The following is a 27,901-nucleotide window of genomic DNA, read 5'->3' as shown; positions in this document are numbered from 1 at the left end:
CTGAACTAACCAATGGAATTCGTTGCATAAAAATTTTGATAAGAGCAGTTTCAGTGGTGTAATGGAAATGAAAATCTACTTGGGTTTAACAAAGAATGGAGGAGTTCCATTCTAGGAATCCTGAAGTTAAGCTGGATCAACCCTCCAGATAAGGAAAACAAACTAGACAAAATAGGAGGGGGAAAAAAAAAAAAAAAAGGCAGCAATAACGACCAACAACTTTTCCAAGGGACTGGTGAACTAAAAAAGAAAACTCAGATATGCAAAGCATTCAGGGTCCTTTTTTTTCAGAGATTCCCACTGATAAGGGAACTGTTAGCTAAAACACTAAGAAGCTGAGAAGAACTTTCAACAAACTCCTAGGGCTGGTGGGCAAACTCTGGACTCAGGGTTTGCCAAGGAGTATGAGCCCTAGTTAAGAAACAAAAAACAAACAAAGAAAAACCCAACATAGAGTTGGGACCCTGAAGGTGTTACAGGAGTAAGTAGGAATAGATGGACCATCCCAGGGATGCAAATTTAGTTTCCGAAGATTTCAATTTTAGATTAATTTAAGGCAATTAATGGGGAGGGGGCTGACTTTGCCCTTCCCTGGATATTTGGCTATATCTGAGACATTTTTTATTGTTATCCTGGGTGACGTTATTGGCATCTAGTGGGTAGAGTTCAGGGATGCAGCTCAACATCCTAAAATGCAACACAAAATATATATAGCTAATAAAATGGCAATTGTGCCGAGTCTAGAAACTCTGGATTAAGGTGGTCTGGAGTTGCTAGGGCCCCTAGCTGCATCCAGAAACTAATAAAATGTTCTTGGGATGCAATAGTGCTGTTCTGGGACTCAGGCTCTATCTACAAGTAGTTGTGTACAGTGTCTAGTAAGAGGTCCAAAAGAATCAAGTACATGAGAAGTGAGGCAATGAAATCAAAACTAAAAGGAACATATATGAAGACACAATGATATTATCTCATGAATTTTATACTTTTTAATTTTTCCTTATGGAAAATTTCAAGGCTATGCAAAAAATAGAAAAAGCAGACATGATAGAAAAAATGAACACCTATCTATCTATTTTGTATAAATGGAATCATATAGTGTTTATCTTTTTGTGACTGGTTCACTTCCCTTAGCAGAATGTCCTCGGTGTTCCCCCATGTTGTCCATGCGACAGGATCTCCTTTCTTTTTTAAGGCTGACTAATATTCCATTGTGCGTATATGTCACATTTTCTTCACCCATCTGTAGGTGTACGTTTATAGTACTTCCACCTCTTGGCTGTTGTGAATAGGGCTGCTACAAACACGGGGGTGGAAATACCTTCTCAGGCTTTTTTTTTTTTTTTTTCCAGTTCTTTTGTATATATAGCTAGAGTGGGATTGCTGGATCACATAGTAGTTCTCTTTTTAAATTTTTTAGAAGCTTCCAGACTGTTTTCCCTAGCCGTTGAGTGATTTTACCATTCCAGTAGTCCTGCACAAGGGTTTCAGTTCCTTCATGTTCTTATTTTTGACAGGAGGAATATATTTTTTAATATATGTTACAAGCTAATTTGTCCCCACTATCACCTTAGGTTCATATGTTAAAATCCTAACCTCCAACATGATGGGATTTGTGGATGGGGGACTTTGGGAGGTATGTAGGACTAAATGAGGTCATGAGGGTCAGGATTCATGATGGAATTATTACGGAAGAAGAGGAGACTCCAGAGAACTTGTTTTCTTTTTCTCTTCCCATGGATACACACACACACACACACACACAAAAGGGTTTATGTGAGCATGCAGCAAGATGGCAGCTGTCTTCAAGACAGAAAACGAGCCTTCTTCAGAATCTGACCATGATCTCAGACTTCCAGCCTCCAGACATGTGAGAAAATAAACTTCTGTCTTTCAAGCCACACAGTCTATGGAGTTTTGTTATGGCAACCCAAGCTGAAGAAACTAATATACAACAATAATACCATTATAACTCCTTAAGGAGGGAAAAAAAAAGCTTTTAAACATAATTCACTATCCAGCAAGAGTTTTAATTTCCTGAATTGCTTCATAATTTTTTTACAGTTGGATTGTGAAAATTAGGACCCAAACATTGTTCACAAGTCAAATCTACAAAACACTCAGAGAAGTTTAGCTTCTTGCTTTTCCCTTCCATAAGAGGCAGTTATTTCCTTCCCCAGAGGTAATTCTGTATTTTATAATTTAGCATTTCTTATTTTAAATATAAGCAAAGATCAACATAATCATATTCATAATACCATTTCTAAGATAAATACCAGCGTATTTATATTCTCTTTGACTGCTTTTGATGTCATGCATTTTTGTTACCATTTGCATTATAACATCATAGGAATTTAAATGTATTTCCTCAGTCATCCTTATTGACTCTGTGTCACATATACGTTTTATTTAGGTTGTTTTTCAGTCCTTAATAAAAAAATACAAAGATGGCAGTAAGGGATCCTTTATATCTACTTTATATCTCTATGTTTGAATCCAGAGTTTAGAATTTCTGAATTATTTTTATGAACCATTCCAAAATATATTTGCACATTGGAGTGAAATGATGTGACTGAATTTTATTAGTTTTTCCCTTCTCATGTGATTTGACTTTTTGTTTTGAATCTTTAAAATGCATTAGAAGTCTTTAAAATGTCATTATGGCCCAACAGCCTTATACTGGGAAGACAATCTTGTTACACAAAAACACATGCGAAAGTCCAAGTTTGTATGTGTTTAAAATACCCTATCAACAGGAGGATCCTGAAAATCAAAAATACTAGCAGTTGCAAAATACCAAAGTCATCAACAATTTTAGGTCCCGTGTAAACTGCCTTTACTCTGATGAGATTAAGGCGATGACCTGAGCAGGATATACGCTCTGTGTTTGTACATGTGTATTTTTAAAAAAAATCCTTGCAGCTGCTCTGTAAAAGACAGTGTTAAGAGAATGAAAAGACACGCCACAGAACGGTAGAAGATAAGGGCAAAACAGAAGTCTGACAGAAGTCTTGCATCTAAAATATGCAAAGAACTCTTAAAATTCAGCAATAAGAAAATAACCCAATTTAAAAATGGACAAAAGAACAAACATCTCACCAAAGAAGACTTACAGATGGCAAATAAGCATATGAAAAGACGCTCATTTGTCATCCCAGAACTGCAAATTAAAACAATAATGATACACCATTACCTACCCATGAGAATAGCTGAAATTAAAAAAAAAAAAAATGACAATAACAATTGCTGGCAAGAATGTGGAGCAGCAGGACTTTTCACTCCTGGCTGCTGGGAATGCTAAGCTGTCCAGCCACTTGACAAGACAGAATTTTCTAAACTTAAACAGTCTAACCACACAGTCCAACAAGCATGCTTCTAGTAATTTACTTAGCTATTCTGAAAATTATGTTCACAAAAAATTGAATGTTTATAGCAGCCTTATTCCTAATCACCAAAAACTCGAAATAACTAACTGTTCTTAATAGAGGAATGGATAAACAAACTGTGATACATTCAGACAATGGAATGTTATTCAGTGATAAAAAGAAATGAGCTATCAAGCCACAAAAGACACACATGAATCTTCAGTGCTTCTTGCCAAGTGAGAGAAGCCAATCTGAAAAGGGTACATGTTTTAGGGTTTCAATTACCTGGCATTCTGGAAAAAGTAAAAACTATGGAGACAATTAAAAACCAGTGTTTCCAGAGGCACAGGGAATGGAAGTAACACTGAATATTTAAACACAAGGGGGAGTTCTCATCGTGGCTCAGTGAGACCAACTAGGATCTATGAGGATTTGGGTTCGATCCCTGGCCTTGCTCAGTGGGTTGAGGATCTGGCATTGCCATGAGCTGTGGTGTAGGTCACAGACAGTGCTCAGATCCTGCATTGCTGTGGCTGTGGCGTAGGCCAGACGCTGTAGCTCTGATTTGACCCCTAGCCTGGGAACTTCCATATGCTGCAAGTGTGGCCCTAAAAAGCAAATAATAATAATAATAATAACAGTAATAATAATATAGCACAAGGCATTTTTTTTTTAGAGCAGTGGAACAATTCTTTTTTTTTTTTTAACGCCACAGTTCACAGCAACACTGGATCCTTCACCCACTGAGCGAGGCCAGAGATTGAACCTATGTCCTCGTGGATACTAGTTGGATTCATTACCACTGAGCCATAATGGGAACTCCCACAGTTCTGTATGGTGTTACAATGGTGGATGCACAATGCTATGCATTTATCAGGACGAGTACCCTGAAAAGTATAGACCATATGTCCTCACATACAGATTTTCTGGTTCTAGAAATAGCAATATTGTTAAATTATATTGCATTTCCTTATCACTAAGAGGGGACAAAAGTACAGTTTATTTATAAATGTATACTCTGCAGTACCAAATAATTTCTGGTGGAGAAAATACAATTTTGGCAAGGAATTAATGAAACCTGAGTCTTCCATTGACAGTTTACAAGTGACTGTGACAATTGTGAGAATTTTCCATAGACTGGCTTCTGGCTCCAGTCATTTAAGCCCTGTTTCTCCTTCATCAGGAGAAGAAAGTCCATCTGACACATTCGCCAGGGCATCATGGTGACCACACACCTTTGGCCATGATGCCCTGGTGAATTGGCACAGTGCTAAGTGGGAGAGCTGCTGGAAGCCATTGCCACATGAGGACACCTAATAACACCTTGAAGATACATGGAAGTGACTGCAAATTTTATACAAATGTATTTCTATGTGAATACATTGCTAAGCTTCCTCCTGCAACTTATAAAAGAACTGCCTAAGTGAGGATCAGAAGTTTAAGCTTCTCAACTTCACAGAAAATCAGCCTCTAGGTGCTAGGAATCTTTTATAAAAGACTTTTATAAAAGAATTTATAAAAATCTTTTATAAAAGTTCTCTTTTATGTTTTCAGTTTTCAAGATGAAGTAGCAATCAAGATTGCTAAGAGGAAGAATGAGGAATGAGGTAGGTGGTTTGGGAGAGAAAATAATATATGAAATAGTCAACTGTAAGAATGGAAAAGCAAATAAACTAGGGAAATACAATTGTTGAGCAGATAGGACCCACTTGAAATTCATGGGAAGGAATTTATAGAGAAACCAGATAGGACCCACTTGAAATTCATGGGAAGGAATTTATGATAGTGTAGTGTACTCTAGCCATGTTTAGCCACTCAAGTATAGACAAAGAGTGGACGGAGAAGTGGATTTGAGCAGGGGCATCATTTACCCAGCAGATATTAGGAATTGAAAGGGATCAAAAGAGAAGGCATATGCAAGAAAATGATTAGAAGCTGGATCATGAATTTTAATCTGTAAAAGGAGAGGAAAAAAATATCAAAGATGGGCAGTCAGTGGAAAATGGTAGATGTGGCTTGGATCTGGCATTGCTGTGGCTGTGGCTCTGCTTCCACCCCTAGCCTGGGAACTTCCATATGCCAAGAGTACGGCAGAAAGAAATGAAGAAAGGAAAAAAAGGAAGAAAGGAAGGGGAGGGCAGGGAAAGGAAAGGAGAAAGAAAGGTCGAATCAATAGGACAGGTTCTGTGGATAAAAGGATTGTTGGAATTTAATCTGTGAGGGAGTAAACTGGAAAGATACAAAGTGGTGACAAGAGGCGGGATGCCTAGAATTGAGATATGGATGGGTTGCCATTAACGGTAGTGACAAAGCACACAGGGTGACCATCAGACTACGTGGCTAGGGTGGTGGTGAGGACTGGCTCACTAGGATAGAAGTTTCACGGACCTAAAAGAAGAGGATGTTGCAAAGATCGCTTACATGTGTATCAGAATCCCAAGAATTAAGACAGAAGGACACATGGGTTGCGTGACAGTGAACTAGGTGCTAACACCATCACGAATGAAGGAGAACCTGGGAGTTCCTACATGAAATCAACACTGAATAGCAGAGGGTATGTAATCGGATGAGGTTCAAATCTGGGAGGGTTTGAGGAGTGGCAAAGAAGACCCAGAAGCAGCAATGAGAAGTAGGGAACCTACTTCCAGACCTAGTGACAGTTATGGAGGAAATGCAGCCACCAACTGAGAGGGTGAAGGGGCAGCTATGTCCCCAGAGAAGTCCTTCATTTTAATTTTGAAGAAAAAGTTCTGAAAGTTCATTGGATTTTGCTAAGTATGGACTGTGATTCCAGAAGGCACACATTATATTACAATCTCAATGTCCATCCACAATCGCCTGGTTCTGGTAGTGGGTAAAGGTTTATCTGGGCTAATGCAGAGTGTTACACATTCTTCTGATAAATGGGAGAAGTAAGGTTGGAGGATAGCATTGCATATGTATGTATGTACCTAGTTTTTCTGAGGATTAACAAGAAATGTGTTCTTCTCCCAAAGAACAAAATGCAATGTTGAGGGAGGCATTTTCTCTTTGTTGTATACCCTGCTGTCGTACAATATCACAGTGCACAATGATGAAAGACAATCAAATTAGGAATATTTACTGGGTCTTGGCTATTAAGGAATTATCATTAATTTTTCTCAGGTGCGGCCAAGGGTATTTTGGGTATGTTTCAGAAGTTACAGAGATACAAATGTAAATATTTACAGTTCAAGTATTTGTAGGTATTGTAGGTATTTGTAGGTATTGTAGCCTGAAAATAGTATGAAAGGTGGCGCTGATTCCTGCGTGCCCCAAGCATATGAACGGAACCTCAGGTGTGCACTTAGCTCGTTACTTCACTGTGGCTTGATGCAGGCTCCTGTGGTTTTCCTGTCTTCTCCGCTAAGTGAGGAAACTTGTTGAGATCCAACAATGTGTTAATTCAACGTCATCTTCTTTGATTACCTTACCTATCTTCCTTGATTACTTAACCAGGAAATATTGAGTTAAAATGATTTCTTGGATTTTCCTTGTGATGCCGTGGGTTAAGGATCCAGCACTGCCGCTGAAATGGCTTGGGTTGTCACTGTGGTGTAGGTTCCGTCCATGGCCCGGGAACTTCCACATGCTTGGGCGCGCCACCCCTTCCCCAACCCCCCAAAAAGCTTCTTACGTCAAATGACAGGGCCAATTTATGAGTGCATAAAATTCTTTATTTAGAACAATAAAGTATATGTATATATAATGTAATTTCAAATTCAAACCTGTATAAAAAGGGTCAGGACATAGACCTATTTTAAAAAGTACACATACAGTACATACACATACACATCACATTTTACCACCTTTTTATTTAATTAAACCTCGGTCATAAGAAAACTATAGAATAGTGTTGACATACATTTACATTACGATATGCAAACTCCAATCTATGACTGAACTAGCAATATATCTGTGCATCCATCTAAATGTCTGAATACTTTAAATCCACTGATTTAAAAAATAGTGGCACGTGGATACTATAATCACATGTTAATCCTTAAAACATAGGAGAATAGGATACTTTGATTGGTAACTTATTCAGTGAGTCTTATAGCTCAGAAATCAAGTAACAGAAAATACTATGGTTTTAGTTTAAACAATTATATTTTTAAAAACATCATAAAGACATAATTGGAGATGGCAGTTATAAATAAATTTACGATGCTTAGGAAACATTTTGGGATCACAAATATCCATTTTAATACAGATCATGTCTAAAACGATACCTTGTTTGTAAAGATAAAATGATGGTACTTCCTTTCCTAAGATATTACCAACCACACCATAAACTGTGTGATCAAACACCACAACCGAACTGGCTGAAATTTCAAACCGAGTGTTTACATTTTAATGCCAATTTCAAAATATTGTTTCGAAACAAGCTGGCTTTCTTTAAAATTCTTAGCCCACTTTCAATTTTAAAACATTAACTCATGGTTTAACCATTTCCAAATGGATTCTAAACTACTTTTTGGCATTTAAAAACTCTATGAACATTCTGCATTTTCTGCTCTTAGCTTTTAATAAAATAAGATGCTTAAATGCTTAATTTGGTGCACTTCCAAATGTGATACACAAGCTATTTAATTTCTTTATTCCTGAGTAAAATGTACTCTTGGTTTTCATTCAGAGGAGATCCAAAAATGTTTATTTAAGCAAAGGAAAAAGCCATCTCTTGGTTATCCAATTCATCCTACAGGAGACTGAATTTCACTTTTACTAATGGACCCTATTTACATTACAAACAAGAACAGCCATAGCCTTTTATGCTCAAAATTGCTTATTCACAGAGATCAGGGTCGAATATTTTGTCTGGGACAGTTTCAGCTCTGTTTTATCATCTTTGTCAGCCACATATTAAGAGGTTTCTCCCACACCTCCCATGATCTCTGACTTTACATAAATTAAAAAATTGAGATCCAAAGAAGAGCAGTGATTTACCAATATCAGTTAATGGCAGAGTAGAGGCTCCTGACAATTTTTTCCAACATCCATCCCATGATGTCAAACTGCCTTTTTGAAAAATGTATTTCTTAGTTAAATGAGAATAGGTAGGGGATGGCTAACAGCCCCATACAGGGATTCCATATTGAAACCAAAACCTAGCTGCAGAAGAACATGAAGAAGTAGCCATGAATTCTAAAGGGTTTTTCCATTCATTTAAAACTTCATTTGAGTTAGAATACCAAAATATGCCACAATTCTCCAAAGGACTTTCTTACTAAAAGAAAACATTTTGTTGTGAACAAACTATCATATATCGTCATTTTTCACATCATACTTAAACCCTTTTTAAAGAGAATACAGTATGTGTTCTATTAATATATTGAAAAACTCAGCTTGTCTCTGATGCATTAGAAAGTGGCAGTGTGGTAAATACATTAGATTATAATAAAAAAATCCAGCAAGACTTTGATACCCCTGGCAGGCACCATTTATCACAAAGCCAGTTTTTCTACAGACTTGGGTTCTATCAAAGAGGTGCAAAGCTTTTCGTATAATCTGCAGACTTCTGAGACCATTTTAAGAGACAATTTTGAAATAATACAGAAGAGAACGATCAGATACATGGCGCCAATTTAAAAAGGGATTCACGTTTATGATTTCAGTTGTGGGTTTTCCAGCAGGATGTGCACCAGAAGGCACATTGGGTAAAATAATGCAAAGATATACATATTTTTATCTCAAAGCAGATATGACCGTTAATTCCCAAGCAACTAGCATCCAAACTAGTGTTCAGCATTTTTCTGTTGTTTGGGTATTTTATTGAATTTTAGTCTTTTAAACATTGGTAATCCATACAACTCTCAACGAACGAATACATTTAATTAGGCAGAATACATCTCCCCTCGCCTACCATGCCGGATTTCATACTTGCTGAATTTCTTTATTTAACTCTATGGATTAGAACCATGTCCTTGAGTGTTAAAATCCAGCCACTAGCTTTGAGAACAAACGCACACGTACTGTACGCTCAAGCTCATTAAATAGCATTTCCACATACCTACGAAAATTGAAACCATTGCTGAAATAAACTATTAGATTGAGAAGTATTAATCTTCTCAATCTACATGTGACCTACACACATAATCATATTAATCTATGTCTAGTTTCCTTAAAATATCATACACTGACACAGGTCCTTTCAGCAATTAAATGGATCTCTGGTTTTATTATATATAATTGTTTGTACCATGGGGAATTTGAGGGCCTGTATAAATTAATGCAGCTTCCCAAAGCACCTGGATTGTATCTCAGAGAAAGGTCTAGTGTTTAAGGAACCACAGCACTTCAGAGAAGGAAAAGATTGTAGAAATCACCTGGGCTCTTTGGTACAAAAAAGAGCAAAGGCCACTTACCGGAGTTGTATTTGGATTAGCTTTGAACCTAAGCTAAAATCCAATGATACTAGAAATTCTTGGACATTTGAAATCAAAGGAAAGGTAGCAGTTTTCCATGCCTTTGTGTATCACTATTGAAAACAGTCATCAGATGGTGGCAGGACATGGCAATGTTATCGCAAGGATTAAGTTGAAGTGGAAAGCTTTGGATTTCTTTATGCATATGTTTGTGATATAGTAAAAGAATCTTCATCAAAATAAACCGTAAGAAGTCATTCTTTGACCTTAGTCAGATGTTCCTTTGATATTAAAAAAAAAAAATTGGCAAGGGATATTCACTTATTGTCTTACAAGTTCTGGTTAAAAAGTGCAATGTCATCTTGGGAATTCCTGCCAAATTCACTCAATATGACAAAAATGCTGTCACATATTGAAATAGCAAACCGACATGCATAACTATATAAAGCTCCCTTTATTTTTAATTCATAAACCTTAATGGATATAGAGTGCCTGATTTTAAATAAATGGATCCTTTAAGCAGATAGTGATGATTATATTATAAATAACTAGTTTCCTGATTCCTTTCATTCTCGGACAAAAAAAAAAAAAAAAAAGAAAGAAAAAAGAAAAAACCCGAGTCATTTAGTTGTCAACACCCATATTAACATGTGGGTGTAGCTTTCTAACCTTAGATACTAAATATCATTATTTTTACTGTCTCCCATGGCAGAAATGGAAAAATGGGGCCTCCATACATTCAGCGATTTCTCCTAAGTCCCTTTCCATAACTCTGTAATAGTTTTAGAATATAAACATTTTGTAATATATTTTGCAAGCACAATTTATACACTCTGTAGTGGTCAGGGGTAAAGGCAAACTTCACCAGCGGTGCCAAATGTCCTCCCCAGTAGACAGTGCTGCTGCTCAGTGTCCACAGCTTCCCTGTGCGATAGATACTTGGTCAGCGTCTCTCTGCAAAGGCATCACTGTTGTAGTTCAATACTGGCTGCCCTGCATGGATAGAACTGGCCAACCGTGTCCATTTGTCTAGTGGGATGTGGGTGAGCACGTTTCGTGTCAGGAAGAGACGGGGCTCAGACCCATATCATTCACTGATCAGCAGCTACAAGGCTGACCTGTCGCTTACTCCCCCACTTTGTCCCCACTGCTTCCTGCTCAGTGGCTGATGCTGCTGAGTTTTTGGGGTTTTTTGAATTTTTTCTAGATCCCCTTGATAGAAATAATTACCCCCACCATCCAGGCTGAAATGTACTTACGGAGACCAAGATAACTACGAACTGCAGGTTGTAACTATAAAATAAAGCTATGTGGTTTTTCAGCAATTAGACGTTTCTGGAGGCATGCAAAACGGTGCGTGCAGTCTGGGACACGTGCTTTCTCTCCCAACGTCAGTGGCAAGTTCTAATTGAGACCACAAGTCCCCCGGGTCCTTAAAATAGAGTCCTCCGCCATGCAAGTTCTTTATAGATGATTAATTCAGTGCCAGTTTCACAGTAAAACACTTTGTTCCAATTTCTGAATCATCCATATAAAGTCATGGGGTAGCAAGAACAGATAAAGATGCGGTCTGTCACTCCAGACAGAATAGGAATTTGTTTAAAGCTGCTTCATTTATGAAGCAAACATGAACTGTTACCCGCCTGGAGAGGAAAGGAAAAAAAAAGATTATAGCGTATCTGCTTTCTGTCTTCTTTTCATTCTCAGTAGCTGAATTCCGATCACTACAGAATGAGGAGGAGACACACAATGCCTGCTTCACTTGCACAGCCTAAAATAACTTGGGGAACGTTTTCCTCAATCGGGGACCCATCACCCTCTGATCTCGCCAGTAACACCTTACGTGATCCAAAACGATCTTACGTATCGTTTATGAAGGTCTCCTCTCATTAGAATTTATCTCTTTCGCTGCTGTCCTCCCACACCTAGAACAGCGCCCCGTACTAAATAGGTAGGGGTATCGCTTGCTGTTCCAAAGTTCCCTTTACACCGCTTTGTCGAAAACGGGTACCCTGGAGATGTTTCATAAAAGCAAAGGAAAAAAGTGACAGGAGCATTCATTCAGTGCATGTTTTGCAGTAAACCTTTGGAGGGACTGTGAACCCCCAGCAGTGAGAGTGGCACCGCCAAGCTCCTTCCCCAGAACTACACTTCACATCTCAGCATCAAGCTGCCGTAGCTTTGACCTGTGTCTGTACGCATTTATACTTTATTTATTCCATGCATCCTGTTAACAAGAGGTGTCCTTAGGTAGTTGCTTCTTTGTTTTATGCCCTTTTGGTTTAGGAAAGCTTTCATGGGAATGCTCTCCTTTGGAAAAGTGCTGGACGAGGCCACCTGTACGCAATAAATGTTATCTTGAACACAGAATGGATGAATGAATACCCTGTGGCTTTCATACCTTTCTGCACACCACCTGATCTCCGCTTGTGATAAGAGGGTTATCAATCTATATGTAGCCTTGAATTTCTCTAACAAGGCTACGAAAAGGTTGTAGCCAGGTGGTGAGGGGAGAGGGTAGGAAGGACAACGGCAGTGTCCAGAGAGTGCAGAAGTGGAGATTGATGGAGCGGCATGAAAGAGATTATCTGGGGCAGGTGGAGAAGCTAATCAGAGGCCACCCACGAATGACAGCTCCTAGCCACCAAGCAGCGCCAGTATCTTGACGGGCTAGCCAGGTTCTAGCAATCACTTCTCTCAACTGAGGAAACAGCAGCAGCAAGATCTCATTCAGGACTGTCAGGCAAAAAAAGAAAGAAATCCTGGCACCACATCCTGACAAAGCCTCTGGGGAAGTTCAGTTGGCTTCAGCACAGCTTATTATACTTGTTGAAGCATGAAAGCCAGACTCTGTTTTAGTTTTTCAGTGCTGGTATTAAAACACTGAGCTTTTGGACTCCAGCTTTCAGATATTTCAACTTTCAAGTGAAGTATTTGTACTTTCTTATCTTAAAAAATATTACAGGCTATTTTCAATCACAACCCCCAATAAATGTGTATTTTACATTTATTTTCTTCCCTACTCACTACCCTTTCCCTCTTTTTCTCCTTATTTATCAAGCCCGGATTTATAGATCATTGGCTTTAAAATGTGTGAGATCATTACACAGACCGTGTATAAAGTTTCACAGTATGAGTGATAATAAGTATACTATTTTTTTCCAGGAATATACGAAGGGTATAACACTCTTATGTAGTATACTAAATGTGTGTAACCTCTAAATGCAATATACTAAATAAACTAAAAATATACATATATAAAATGTAATAATATACTAAAAACCATTACTATACAATACCAATTTCTAAAAATTAGAAAACCTGTATTTAGAAAAATAGAATTAAGTCCTGAAGAAAAAATGAGCAGATGTTAAGATAAAACTTCAGAAATCCAAATTACATAGCAGGTATTTTAAAAATCAAACTTGGTTAGAAAAGCAGAGGGGAATCACAAAAGAGCAGAAAAATTATTTTTTTAAAAGCTACAAATAATTCAAAATGCTAAACTTAAGCTTCAAGAAGTAAGATTGGAAATCTCTTTTGATTTTGTCTTTGGATCCTTCAGCAAAGAAAACAAATTTAAAGCTTAAAATTGGTTTCTCATGTAACAAAACTACAATTTTTATAATGAGACCCTGGATTCTTGCAACAACCTCGTGAAATAAGCAGGGTGAATATCAGTAGCCCCTCATTATATTTGAAAAACCAGGAGTTAAAAGACAACTGACTCATCCAGGAACTTAATAGTCAGTTAAGGTGCAGAGCCAAGGCTTGAACCCACGTCTAATCCCTTCTAATCCTCTACATTACAGACAAACAGCTCCAAAACAAAACAAAACAGCTCCAAAACACTCCAGCAATTCTCAGGAAATACCTGGTAAGGAGTCACAGATTTTGCCATTTGGTAGCTGATCATTCCCAAGTCCTACATAATCCACGTCCGAGCATAACTTGCCCTCATCCCTGCTCCAATTCTAGGATCTACTTTCTTCTTAGATCTACTGGAAACTTCCAGAGATGAGGCTCTGTCAGCCTAATCACAGTAAGAATTATTTTCTACACTTATTACTCTGGGCTAAGTCCAAAAACATCACTGAGTGTCTGCAAACCCATGCTATTTACCGTTAACCAAACCGGGCCTTCTTTGTGACTACACAGTCCTTCTCCCAAGGTCTCAATTAAAATTCTTTGTAGATGACTCTCAAATCCCCAATCTATTATTTCCAGCCCTATCTGTTCTCTGAAGTTCCAGTCTAACGTATTTGGCCACTGGTCAATATAAACTAATAGCTCCTTCTCCCGTTTTCATCTCATGGCACCACCATCTAATTAGTCCCGTAGGTTCCAGATCAACCCTGAGTACTGCCTGTAACTAGGACTCATTGGCTCTTTTCCTGCAGAAAAAGGAAAAGCCGCCCCAAAAGTGGCCCCTGCTTTCCTATTTCCATGGCTGTGACCCTAGCTCCTGTCATTTTCTCACCTCTGTTGCGACTGGCCTCCTAAGCGGACTCCCTGACTCTGGCTCACCACTACCATCCATCGGGCCACATGGGCATCCGACTACTTTCCTAAACTCCTTCTCTGCCTGTATTAATCTCATCTTTTGTAAACCCCCCAACTCCTTACATTACTCAGTAGAGTGTAAGCCCTGTACTTGGAATTCAGACCCTGTTCCACACAGATGCTTAATCTTTCCTCAGCATTTTAACCTTTTAGGTGTGGCCTCCCCTGGAGTCCAGCTGTACAAACTCTTGAGCACAGTCTGTACTCTGGGCTCTCTGATTTAGCTTATGCCGTTGGCAGTACTGGTATTATCCCTTCCTTACTGCCAGTAAAATCTGACCAATCATCCAAGATCTAGCTCAGTCATTTATGCAATGAAAGCCTTTCTCCTTGGCTAGGGACCTTTCTCCCCTGTCAGATAAGACAACTGTGCACGGGTGTACGTTGTGCAATTCTGTGGGATGTCCTGCATACCATGGTCTACGGCTCTGCTGAAGGCTCCTCCCGTAGAACCAGCACAGTGGCCGTGCCTTTGATCCCTTATTGTATTTCTTTGTCAGCTCCTTTGGTCCTTTTAAAAGTAGGTTATTATGTACACATGTTACCTCCTTTAGTAGGCCATAAGCGATCTGAGGCCAGAACTAGGTTTGCATCCAACACGGCACCTGTGAGAGCTTGGTGACCTCACATTTGTGGGAAAAATGAAGAGAAAAAAGTTGCTGTGATCTACTCTAGTTCTTTCTCTTAAAATGTGCTACACACACCACCATGAAGAAAACATTCCTGCGGGGTGCTACTTCCAAATACTTGTCATCAGGTAGCTGACTAAGTAAATTATTAACTTTTCACAGATAATTTGCATGTTTGGTGTCAAATAATCACAGCTTTAGTGTATTTTCTCTTAGAGGCAACTTTTGTTTCTGCTTCCTTATCTACCTTCCTTCCTTTTACTCAAACTATCAAACCCTCTTCTTGATTTTCCAATTACAAGTTGGAGAACTATTTCATATGTTATCTAGTCTAGTGTTCCAGTATTTTGTCCTAGTTTAATCTGTTTTAGTTTGTGAAACTTCCATTTCGTGGAGAAATCTCTGCCATAAACCTGAGTCATTGCTTATAGTTCCCACTTTTTTTTGTTAACCAAGAAAATGACTATAATCGAAATTATATCCAATTTAAAAAAATGTGTAATTACAGTTCCACATTTCATTTCTATCCTTGGTACTTTTAACTACCATTATTCTTATGTCTTGGCAGATTTCCTCTCCTACCATGTCATATGTAGTCAATTCTCCCAAACCTTTCCCTCAATCACATCCCTTTCCCCCAATTCTATTCCAATTTCCTTGGCAGGTTTTAACCGCTGTTGGTGTAAACCCTCAAGATTCATGTGCTGTATGACAGAAAAATGTACCTAATGTTCCTCCCAAAAGAAAGTATATTTCCTACTTTGTAAAGTGCTAGTTAACATGGAAGGAAAAAAATGGCAGAAAAGGCTTTCCTGTATATAATGAGTATACAATCAGTACTCAATAAATGATTACAAATGATATATATTTTGACTCTAAGATCTGCAGATTCATGATAATTAGCTGCTTGTTTTTTCTTCCTTTTATCTATCTTTCCCTGAGCATTTGAATTGTTATTTATTTGCCCTACGGAAGTCTGTTTTGGTTTTATTCCATAAGTTTTATTCTTACCATTACGGCAGTTCTGAGGTATTCATTCATCTCTCCATTATTTATTCTTAAATACATTCATTGCTTGTTTGTGCAAAATGTAAACTGCATAGTTTGTTGGATTCAAAAACCAATCTTGTCTTCTAAGAGCTTATGGTTTAGAGAAGGACACAAAACTTCTATGTAAATAACCGTGATGTCCTCCTAATGTATTAGTATATAGGAAATGTAATACAAAATATAATTTGAGGGCTGTAAAAGAGAGATTAACATACTTAAAAAACAGGGCAACCACAAATCAAAACCAAACATTATACTCATGAAAACTAAAAAGAAAAATACACAAGCATAAAATAAATGGAAATCATCCAGCCAAAACAAGAAAGGAACAAAGGAGAAGAACTTTCCTTGAAAAAGACATATGCCCCTCTATGTTCACTGCAGCACTATTCACAGTAGTCAAGACATGGAAACAACCTAAATGTCCATCGACAGAGGAATGGATTAAGAAGATGTGGTATATATACACAACGGAATACTACTCGGCCATAAAAAAGAACAAAATAATGCCATTTGTCACAACATGGGTGGAACTAGAGACTCTCAGACTAAGTTATGAAGTAAGTCAGAAAGATAAAGACAAATACCATATGATATCGCTTACATCTGGAATCGAACATATGGCACAAATGAATCTTTCCACAGAAAAGAAACTCATGGACTTGGAAAACGGACTTGTGGTTGACAAGGGGGAGGGGGAGGGAGTAGGATGGACTGGGAATCTGGGATTAATAGATGCAAACTATTGCATTTGGAGTGGATAAGGAATGAAATCCTGCTGTGTAGCACCGGGAACTATATCTAGTCACTTGTGATGGAGCATGATGGAGGATAATGTGAGAAAAAGAATGTATTTTATACATATGTGTGTGACTGGGTCACTTTGATGTACAGTAGAAAACTGACTGAACACTGTACACCAATTATAATTGAAAAAATAAAAATCACCTAAAAAAGAGATTAATTTGGGATATCAGCTTTTTGGAGGTGACGGTTTCTGAACTGAGCCTTGGGGGAGCTTTGCAGAGACAATGATGTAAGGTCATACATTTCACACATATGTGGTGAGTTTATTTCTCAACAGTTTGGGGTTGCTTTCACCTCATTTCATTCATTTAATTATATGGGTAATACTTCATATTTTAAGAAAAAAATTAATCATTTCCCATGACTATTCCCCCTTGCTGTACACACTTTGCTGTCCTACTGACCAAAATCAGCAAATTAAACACACACATACACATACAAGATAAGAATAAACCATACAGCACTTTTTCAAAGGTTATTTTAAAACATCTTATTGCAGTAAAAATACTTAACCCAAGACCTACCCTCTTACCACATTTTAAGTACACAACATAGCTTTAAAAAAAAAAAAATTCTAAGCATTGTGTTGTATAGCAGGTCTCTAGAATGTATTTGTCTTGCAAACCAAAAGAACCTGAAAACAAAAAGGCCACTTCCGAAGAACTATCTTTCTTACCATCTGGTGAAATTTTCATTTAGGGTTTATTTATTCTCTCAGTCCCTCATTCGACAGACATTTATTGTGCACCCACAATGCTTAGGCAACAACTGAGGTGTGTGTGAGGAGACACAGCACGAACCAGACAGATGTAGTAGTCCCTGTGCTTGACTGTTCTCTGACTGGTGGACATACAGCTTGATTATGGCTGCTTTAAAATGCCACCTTTTTTTCTCCTAGACCAGAGCCTTGGGCTCTTCCATCATAATCCATTCTCCAAATATCACAGAACAAATGCCACAATTAAACTTCATATGACCCGTGTGCCAAAACAGGATCTCAGCGATGCCATCCAAAAGCAAACAAGAGAGGACATGACTTGAGCTTTTAAGGTTCAAGGAACCATTGCATGTGTGGTTGGTGGATATCTGGCTTAAGGGAACGGAAATGGCAGCTAGGGAAGCAACAGTCGGTTTGTACTGGGATTGAAGGATAGAGAAATACATTGCTAAGAATAACAGTGATTTCACTTTGGGGAATACTGAGCCTGAAAATAAACATGAGCCTAGAGAGAGCTGGAATGGGAGTAGGAAAAAAAGAGAGGGTGCTTGCTATTTGTGCTCTGGACATGGTGACCAAGAGCAGGGCTAACAGAGGGAGACATAGGCAACATAATTATTGTTATTATATGATGTGATTTTGGGTTGTTGAAAGATGATGGTGATAAAAGTGAGTTCCTGGAGGAGAAGAGGGTCTGTGACCCAGTTTCCCTGGAAACGTTTCAATCTAGAGAAGAAAAAAAAAATCTCTAAATTGGGGACCAAAGGGGACCTGGAAGGACAGTGATGGATGAGGGAAAGGGAAGCCGAACACAGACGGTCTCTGCAATAACCTAGGTGAGGATATGACCCTCTGACCACGGCGGGGTAGATACCGGAAGATGAGAGAACACTTAGCTACCCCTGCAATGAAGGCAGCTGGGAGTCCACGGGCCAGACAGAATCAACAGCCAGCCGGCAGAAGGAAAAACGGGAAGAGCCTGCATGTGGGGTCAGGGGAAGGCCCTTCAGGGTGATCCCTGCACCGTGTCTGTGGCTTGGGGGCTGACAAACCAGGGACAGGGAGACAACTGTTGGCACCCTCCATGTATTTTCCTGGTCTCCTTCCTGGACCCCCGCAACCACGACGACACGCTCTGCCCTTGGTTCCTCTGCAGCGTGTAATGGGCTCTGGACTGCGAGGAGGCACAATTATCCCAAGTCATGTGGTGGCTGACACTTTCCCTTGACGGTTCCCTTCTCCGGACTGTAACCTATTTTGACTGTTTTTCTCCTTTTCCTTAAAAGGCCAAGGAAAGGTTTTTGGTTTTCTCGTGTCTCATCATTGAACAGAGGAGCCACTTTTCTTAGGTTACAGTAATCACACCTAATTGAAATTGGTTTTGTTTATTCTTCCTCTGCTAATAGTACTTTTAGTCCTACGTGGCTCTAGTCTCCCTGTCTAATTTATTTTCTGGCCTCAACGTCAGTAAACACTCAGCTGTTTTCCACCATGGTCTATCCCAGGAGATTGGATATAGTTCCCCGTGCTATGCGGTAGGACCCTGCTATTAACACTCAACTGTTCATGTTTTGTGTATCTCCCATACCCTCATCAGGACTGCCACTGCTTGCCTTTCAAAACCTGAGAATGCATAATTCACTTATGGAACAGCTTCCGCTAACATACTGACAATCAGCTTGGTAGAAGACGTAATACATTTTGGCATCTAGGGTGCCTTATAGTTCTTGTTAAATCTGGTAACTTGAATTCTCAAAACTTACCAATGTACGAAAGCAACAGTGTTGATACAAGCCACAATTACACTTCTTGAAACTCTCTCTCTTTTTCTTGCAACATACTGAAAAACAACAACAAGAATGCTTATTTGCTTTTAGATAGAAATTCTGAAGCACACCATGATTTGGGCATTGTGAAAGGCTGGGTTTTTTTGTTTGTTTGTTTGCTTTATTTGTGTTTTGTTTGTTTTTTTCTTTCCTATTAATGCAGTAGCAAAAGATTGCATGATTAAGGGAAAAGCCTGCCTTCATAATGTTACTCTACAGAAGGGGGAAGCCTTGATCTGCTGCAGCACAGTCTTCCCAAGTGCTTTAGAAATCCTCTATGCATATGCAGATACACCTACTAAAAATGCTCATATGCACCAAATAGTTGCACGTGCGGCATGACATAAGGGAAGGGAACACACCAAATGAGAACTATAACATCAAAGCATTGGTACTGGGGAAATAGGAAAAGGGTAAAAATGAGGCCAGGATCAGCGACCCCAAGTGGAAAGGTCTCAAAACCATTTTTTTTGTATCTGGCTTTGAGAAAATACTGAAGAGATTGAGAAAAGTTGAGGGCTCTGAAAGCCAGTGTAAAGTCAAATATATGAAGCATGCAAGAGAAAATCCCTGCAACAATCTTGATATTAAGAATGAGGTTTACAGGAGACAAAGGTGGAGTTTAGAAAGGCTGAGGAAAAGAAAGCTCGGGGGCAGCATCTTGGTCAAGACATCTTGGTCAAGTCAAGATGAAGCTAATGACCGCAGCCCAAGAAAGAGCAAAGCAGATCTTGGTACCGGTCTGGAAAGGAGGAGAATTAGCAAACGTGCCTGCTGAGCTCCACAATCAGCAGCATGAGGAAGATTCTGGTGTTTATAAAAATAAAGCAAGCAGAGATCATACCCGCCGGAGGGTCCCAAGGGCAATTATGTGAAGGCATTTCACAAGTAAGTGGAGATGCAGGATTGCAGGGACAGGGAGAGATCAGCCAAGTGGATCAAACTTGGAAGACCCAGGTCTGGGAGCCGCCGTCATGAGCGTGAAACACTTCTCAAAGGTGTTAGGAGCAGAGGCACAGTATGTAAAATGCAAGGTCAAACTTACTTATGCACAGATTTAGTAAAACAAAATACCTTATCTCATTATCCTCTTCATTAATCTGTATATTTTCCACTGTCCTTGTAAGGTTTGGTTGTTTCTTCTGGGAAAAGAACATACATAGTGTAAAAATATCAGTATTATCGTGGCCTATTTAAGAGGAAAAGAGTCTCTACCTCTATGTTTCCTTCAGCATGCAACATATAAAAATATTTGTGCAATAGGAAATGGTGAAAAATGCATGGTTCTATCAAGTGAACATTTTCAGGATATCGGAGATGAGAAAGTAATTAAGAAACCGAAAGATTTAAATAGGAAAAAGACATTTCAAAAAGCTGAGTTGCAAGGATTTAGCCCCTATAAAAATTTGAGACAGGCTTCAATAAAAGAACAAATGAAATAGAAATCCAAAATAGCAGATAATACAAATTGCATTTCGACCTGGCTTTAAGCACATCATAGGATTTTCAGCATATCTCCCTCCTTTTTAGGGCCACACCCATGGCATATGGAGGTTCCCAGGCTGGGAGTCGAATCAGAACTGCAGCTTCCAGCCTACATCACGGCCACAGCAATACCAGATCCAAGCCTCGTCTGTGGCCTGCAACACTGGATCCTTAACCCACTGAGCAAGACCAGGGATCAAACATTTATCTTCATGGATACCAGTCAAGTTCTTAAGCCACTGGGTCACAATGGGAACTCCTACTTCTTCCTTTTTATATTTAGTTCAGGCTTTTAAAACCAGTTTGCATTTCTTTTTTTTTTTTTTTTTTTTTTTTTTTTGTCTTTTTGACTTTTCTAGGGCTGCTCCCACAGCATGTGGAGGTTCCCAGGCTAGAGGTCTAAACGGAGCTGTACCTGCAGGCCTACGCCACAGCCACAGCCACACAGGATCTGAGCCTCATCTGCGACCTACACCACAGCTCAAGGATCCTTGACCCACTGAGCAAGGCCAGGGATCGAACCCGCAACCTCACGGTTCTTAGTCAGATTCGATAACCACTGCGCCATGAAGGGAACTCCCAGTTTGTATTTCTTAAGTAGGCATTCTCAGCTAGAGGGGCTGTCTCCAAAGCATAATGAGGAATGGGGGAATTTTTCTAAGAGGTACAATTTGTGGAGGATGTAAGTTAAGGTAGAATGGACCCTATATTACTGTTTTCTTAGTAGGATCCATTCTTAGAAAAGGGCAGTTTATTAGTTACGTAATGTGGTCTGAACAAAGACATATATAAAGTTCAGGAAGTTTTGGAAGAAGCGAGAGGAGAAAAAAAAAAAAGAATGAACGGCAACACGTACCTTCCAGTATAAGGCTCCAAAAGCAAACCCAATGACAAGAGAGAAGAATGCTGGCAATGCTACGGCTGCCCACTGGAGGCTGGAGTCTTCAATGGAATCTGAGGCCTTCCCTGTAATTTAAACAGTCCAGTGGTGAACACAGCGTATCTAGGCCAGAGGTTTTGCCCTCATGCTGTGGTTGTTCCCAACTGTTTCCGTAATAGACTCTTGACCTATCTGTTTAAAAATTTTAAAACACTAATTTTTCTGCTTGCCATACAAGTCCTTGTCATTTCCAGAAGGTTTAAAGTGAAAAAAAATCAAGAAACCCCACAAGCAGAAGGGTCTTTGACTTAGTTATTATTGACACATATAGAAAACAGATGGCATATACCTGAAAATGACTAATACCACCAGGCAAATCCATTTTCTATACCTTTATCTTCAAGTGTCTTTTCACATCCAGCCAAGAAATTTTTTTTTTTTTTTTTTTGGTCTTTCTGTCTTTTCTTGAGCCGCTTCCGCGGCACATGGAGGTTCCCAGGCTCGGGGTCTAATCGGAGTTGTAGCCACCGGCCTACACCACAGCCACAGCAATGCAAGATCCAAGCTGCCTCTGCAACCTACACCACAGCTCACGGCAACGCCGGATCCTTAACCCACTGAGCAAGGCCAGGGATTGAACCTGCAACCTCATGGTTCCTAGTCGGATTCGTTAACCACTGAGCCACGACGGGACCTCCCAGCCAAGAAATTTTAAAGAGGCCACTTTGCCACTCGGTCTGTAAGTTATGTTTGGCCTGCCTCAAAGATTCAGTTAAGAGAGGCATACTGCGGTTAGTGTTACTTTTAGGGATCTCAAGCTTGGAATTATGGTGTTTCTTCATCAGATCCTCAATGTACACTTACTGGGTGCCAGGTAGGGTCCAGCACTGTGCTGTGGACTAAAGGTTTGGATTTTCAAACGTCCTGTGTGGGAGAGCCTGAGACTACTGAGCTCTGAAGCATGGCGAGAAGCACTTGTCTCCCTGCGCTGACTCTACATATGTGACTTAGTGAGAGAAGACATGTGACATTCACACGGGGCACCTCCCTGCATCCTGCTTTGCTCATCCATGCAAAGCAGAATGATTTAAGAATTAAACAAAAACCTGTCTCCCCCAAGGGTCTCTTACTCCCAACACAAAACGTAGCATTTTCTCCCCCTTTTTTGGCCACACCAGGGGCACATGGAAGTTCCCAGGCCAGGGACTGAATATGAGCCACAGGTATGACCTATGCTGCAGCTGTAACGCCACCAGATCCCTTAAGCCACGACATCGCAGATCCAACTGGCAATGCCGCAGAGACAAGCTGGGACATTAGACCCACTGCCTCTCCATGGGAACCCCAAAAACTTAACATTTTGCAGATGTCTCTCTCAGTGTCTCGTCGCAAACAACAATGCATTTGTTTGAGGACACTGGCACACATGGAACTGAGAGCCAGACCAGTGCACCTGCATCAGCTTTGTTTTCCTTTTTTTTTTGGCCATGCCCATGGCATGTAAAAGTTCCTGGGCCAGGGATCGAATCTGTGCCATGGCAGTGCCCCAAGCCACTGCAGTGACAATCCTGGATCCTTAACCCACTGTGCCGCAAGAGAACTCCTGTAGCTGCTTTTAAGAGGAAACAATAAACTCATAGATTTAACCAGAGAGGCAAGAAACTAATCTTATCTATTATGGAGAAAACAGGACTTGCCCATTTCCTTACTATTTGCAAACTTGGAACAGGAAATTCACTAATTCTCTGATTCCTCTATTTCCAAAGATGCTGTCATAACAGAAGATTGTGTGTGTGCTGGGGGAGGATGTAGTGAGTCAGGGGTGCCCCTTATACTTAAGGGATCGGGTAAAGAAGTGGAAACTTTCATTCATGTAACCATGAATCACTTCCTTAAGATGAGAGTAACAGATTTCTTTTGGCCGACCGTGCATCCAAAAGCCCCCTGGGAAATTTGTTTTAGGCATCTTAAAACTGAACATGAATTCCACATCAAAATAAGCCTGCGTTATAAAATGGGATTTGGTATAACTGAAGTAAGACTATTATTACAATAATATAACTATTTCAAGAGCTATAAAAGATTACATGTTCTTATCTGGGATTTTACTACCATTTATTAAAGTGTTTTCTATGAGGTAATGGTGTTCCATGCAATTCCTACCATTTCAGGACTGTTTATATCACTACCTATAAATAATCTGGCTCTTTGTATTTGTGTTCCAGTTATGTGTTAGAATTCTCCTTGATGGCCGACCCACTGTGGTCCACACTGTCTACTAGGATTGCTGGTGTGTGATTATGATTTGACCAGGCGACCTCCTTGAGGGGCCCTAATCAACATACACAGAGAGAGCAAAGGAAGCTATTAATATTTTGTCCCCAGACTCCAGTGGAACACTAATGAGCTAGAATGGTGCTACGGAGAGCTACGTTTGGGCAGCCAGATGCCCTGGAATCAGGGCAGCAGAATACCCTAGTCTTCCTGTTCTGTCCAAAAGGCAAATCTTTTTTTAAAATTAATTTATTTTTCCACTGTACAGCATGGGGACCCGGTTACACATACATGTATACACGGTTTTTCCTCCCACTGTCGTGTTGCAATGTAAGTATCTAGACCTAGATCGCAAACACAGCAGGATCTCATTGCAAATCCATTCCAAGACCAATAGTTTGCATCCGTGAACCCCAAGCTCCCGATCCCTCCTTAAATCACATCCCTCAGAGAAAAGACCCCACCCACCAGCCATAAGCAGAAGAAGCGTGCAACAGAGCGAGGTGTTCTGGAATTCTCCACTCACAATCCTTCTCAGGTAGGAGGGCAGCCCGAGGGAGGTGTTCCAAACGAAGCCGCGCGGCAGCAGAGTCTAGAGAAAGCTTGCCGCCTCCTACCAACGCACTATGACTTTTTCACCAACTTAAAGTTCTGCCCCAGGACCCCGGCCCCTAACAAAGTTCTGGAATCTGACCTACACAGCACACGTCCTTCTCCAAGAGAGAGGGACAAGCCTGGTAAAGAGAAGAGGGGAAAGAATCAGGGGGATTGAGCTTCCCCTCCTAGACAGGAGTCACCCCGCTCTCTTTACTTCTCCTGTTAATGCAAAGGGCTTCAGAGCCAGGCCTTGGGTTCTCTCCAGAGATCCGCCATCCCTCTTCCAGGGAGAGAAAATAGATGTTATCAGAAAAGGCTTGCCTACACCTCCAGGGCATGACTCTCCACACTTGCTATGATGCTATCACAGGGATTAATGAGATCGGGATTGTATGCCTTACAGCCCTTCTGAAGGATCCCGGGCCAAAGCTTTGCTTTTATGTAAAGATTGCCCCAGAAACCTTGTGGAATAAGCTCATCTGGACAGGATTTGAGTAATCCCCAATTCCTGGATTGTTGTCCTATCAATTGTATCTCATTTTGATGAAAACTGCCCATCATTCAACAATTTGCGGAAACTAACTTGAGTGGGTTGACTAATACCAGACATCTGAACAAACAGAGAACAAAAACACTGTGCCCCAATTTTGGTGACCATCTCTGCAGACTGAGTCAGCTTATGGGCACCGTGCCTGTGGACATGACTTTCTTCTTGGTGCTTAGAAAACATGCAGCGTGGTACTCCCCTTTTATTCCGATTTGACGCTCACCACAGCCTTGCCACAATTCCTGACCCAGCCCTGGTGTATCTCATTGTTCTAATAATTAATGATGGCCATGTACTATATACACATCAGGCATGGCTCTAAGTACACATGCACTGAACTCATTAAAAACTCACAGAAAACCAAAGAAAGAGCTTAGCGACCTCCATGTGATTGAGGAGTCCAGAGAGATTACGAAAATTGTCCAAGGTCACACAGCTAGCCAAGAGCTAAGAGTGGGGATATAAACGCAGGCGGTCTGACTCGGGAGTGTCTTTCTAAAAGATGTCTAAGGTGATACCAAAGTAAGGATTTTCTTACTTTGTAAAGATCCCAAACTTAAACATGTTTAAAACACTCTTTTAGCTTTGCTACAAAGGATATCACTATTTGAAAACACAACTCCCTTTGAATAACTTATACACTCTTATATTATCCCATGCTTCTCCCCTAGAAAGGGCACTCACACGTCTGGGTGACTCCTTCGTATGGCCTGGTCCTCTGGCCAGCAGACACACTTTGGGGTTTTATCCATGAAAACTAGCATGCTTTCTTCAAATTTCCCTGATCCTACTCCCGAGAAAGGCTTGCCTCCTTATGCTACAACTAAAACCATTCTATTATTATACATGTAATATAAATAATGTATATTGTAAAACACAATGCGAATGTGTTTCTGTTTCTTTTATGAGAATGCATGCTCCGTAAGAGCTTGTCTTCTGGATGGGTATCTAAGTGTCCTACTCAATGAGTGACAACACCTGGCCAAAAGTTGATATGCAAGGCCCATATTTTATTGTTTTTTTACAAAAAGGAAGAAAAAAGAAAAGAAAACAAAGAAGGCTGGTCATTCACATTGCAATTTTAAAAGCACCTACAAACTCAGAGGTAGTTTTTGTTGGTGGTGGTTTTGTTTTGCTTTGTTTTTGTACTGTCTGTGGTCAGGATATGTATTTTTTGTGACTTTTAAAGCAGTTATAGTTGATTTACAATGTTATGCCAATTTCTGCTTTACCAAGTTGGTGTTTTCTATCTACTTTGTCTTTTAGAATAAATAGAAAAGACTTTTGCTTCCAACCATGATGACAGCAGATTAGCTTTCCCAGCTTAAATAATTATTACACTAGGCAAATTATACAAGGCAACTATTTTCAGACACCAGCCAGCAGGCAGGATGAGAGTATAATCCCTGAGAGAGTGAAAACACAAGTGGTTGAGGGCCACGACCGTCCTGATTTTCTGGATGGGAGGCCCCTTCAGACTGAGGTATGAAAGACGGAGCCAAGGAGGGTTAGTGAGATAGTGAATCAGAGAACTGAATTCAGCATTGCTGCTATAGCTGGAGTGTGTGAGGAAGAGTTATTTGCACAAAAGGAGCATGCAGACAAGAAGCATGACACGTCTCAGGAGGAGTCTTCTTAAGTCACTGGGTGAATAATAAACTGTATGCACAGGGAGACACTTGACAAAACCAGGCAATAAACAATGCCTGGGAAGCTGTGACTTAAACAGAGATCCTAGCAGTCAATTCAGAGACAAAACACTTCTGACCAACAAGAACAGAGAGATTTTCTAGGTACTCAAGAAATATCTCAGAAATTCCATGCCTTAGAAATACGACTTCTCTCTTCTGCCTCCCTCTAAGAAATCTAGAAACAAGTCTGGGAGGGAAGAGAAAGCTGATCTGCTAGTAAATGGACTGCCTATCAGAAAAAACGCAACAGTCTCTGAGGAATGCTATAAAACCCAGATATTCAACAACATAATATCCAGCATAGATTCAAAATTTACTACCCATCTAATGGGAAATGTGACCCAGAATCAGAGAGAAAAAAAATCAGTTAATAGAAGCCCAGCTGGGATGACCTACATGTTGAAATTGGGAGATGAGAACTTTAGGAGCAGCTATTATAACTATATCCAAGAGCCAAAAAAGATTGTCATAATAAAAATGCAGTTGGAAAATCTCAGCAGAAAAATATAAAACGTAACAGAATCAAAGGGGAAATTCCTATTGTGGCTCAGTGGTACAAAACCCGAACAGCATCCGTGAGGACGCAAGTTTGATCCCTGGCCCCATTCAGTGGGTTAAGGATCTGGTGTTGCTGTGAGCTGTGGTGTAGGTCGAAGATGTGGCTCAGATCTGGCATTACTGTGGCTGTGGCACAGGCTGGCCCCTATGGCTCCGATTCAACCCCTATCCTGGGAACTGCTATATGCTGCAAGTGCAACTCTAAAAAGACAAAAAAAAAAAAAAAAAGAATCAAAGAGATATTCTATACCACAACGTACAAACCTAGAAATGGAAATTTAAAAAAGAAAAGGCCCTGTATACAAACACCATGCATGAACCCTATGTAAACCATGGACTTTAGGTGATTACGATGTTTTCATGTAGACTCATCACTTGAAACACCTACACCACTCTACTGGGGGATGTTGACACTGGAAGAGGCTACACTTGTGGGGGGGGGGCAGGACATATGCAGAAAATCTCTGTACCTTCCCCTCAGTTTTGCTGTGAACTTTAAACTGCTCTAAAAAAAATAATATCTTAATAAAA

General features: G+C 40.0%; 1 protein-coding gene across 3 annotated transcripts in view; it reads right to left on the bottom strand.

Annotated features, from left to right (window-relative positions):
• Nucleotides 7,036-27,901, bottom strand: part of KITLG (KIT ligand) — a 93,228-nt gene continuing 72,362 nt past the window's right edge. For 2 of the 3 annotated variants that reach the window (XM_021091141.1, XM_021091142.1), the window contains 4 exons: nucleotides 21,680-21,789; nucleotides 20,413-20,480; nucleotides 19,276-19,352; nucleotides 7,036-11,388 (listed from right to left, as the gene is read on the bottom strand). In XM_021091141.1, the coding sequence (XP_020946800.1) occupies nucleotides 19,313-19,352; nucleotides 20,413-20,480; nucleotides 21,680-21,789 (218 nt within the window). In that variant the 3' untranslated portion in view covers nucleotides 7,036-11,388; nucleotides 19,276-19,312. Of the gene's footprint in view, nucleotides 11,389-19,102; nucleotides 19,353-20,412; nucleotides 20,481-21,679; nucleotides 21,790-27,901 lie in introns of those variants that run through there. The other variant, NM_214269.2, reaches the window with a different exon arrangement.

The sequence above is a fragment of the Sus scrofa genome, chromosome 5, assembly GCF_000003025.6.
Source record: "Sus scrofa isolate TJ Tabasco breed Duroc chromosome 5, Sscrofa11.1, whole genome shotgun sequence".
Classification (NCBI taxonomy): domain Eukaryota; kingdom Metazoa; phylum Chordata; class Mammalia; order Artiodactyla; family Suidae; genus Sus; species Sus scrofa.
This window is presented reverse-complemented; position numbering and strand designations above follow the sequence as displayed.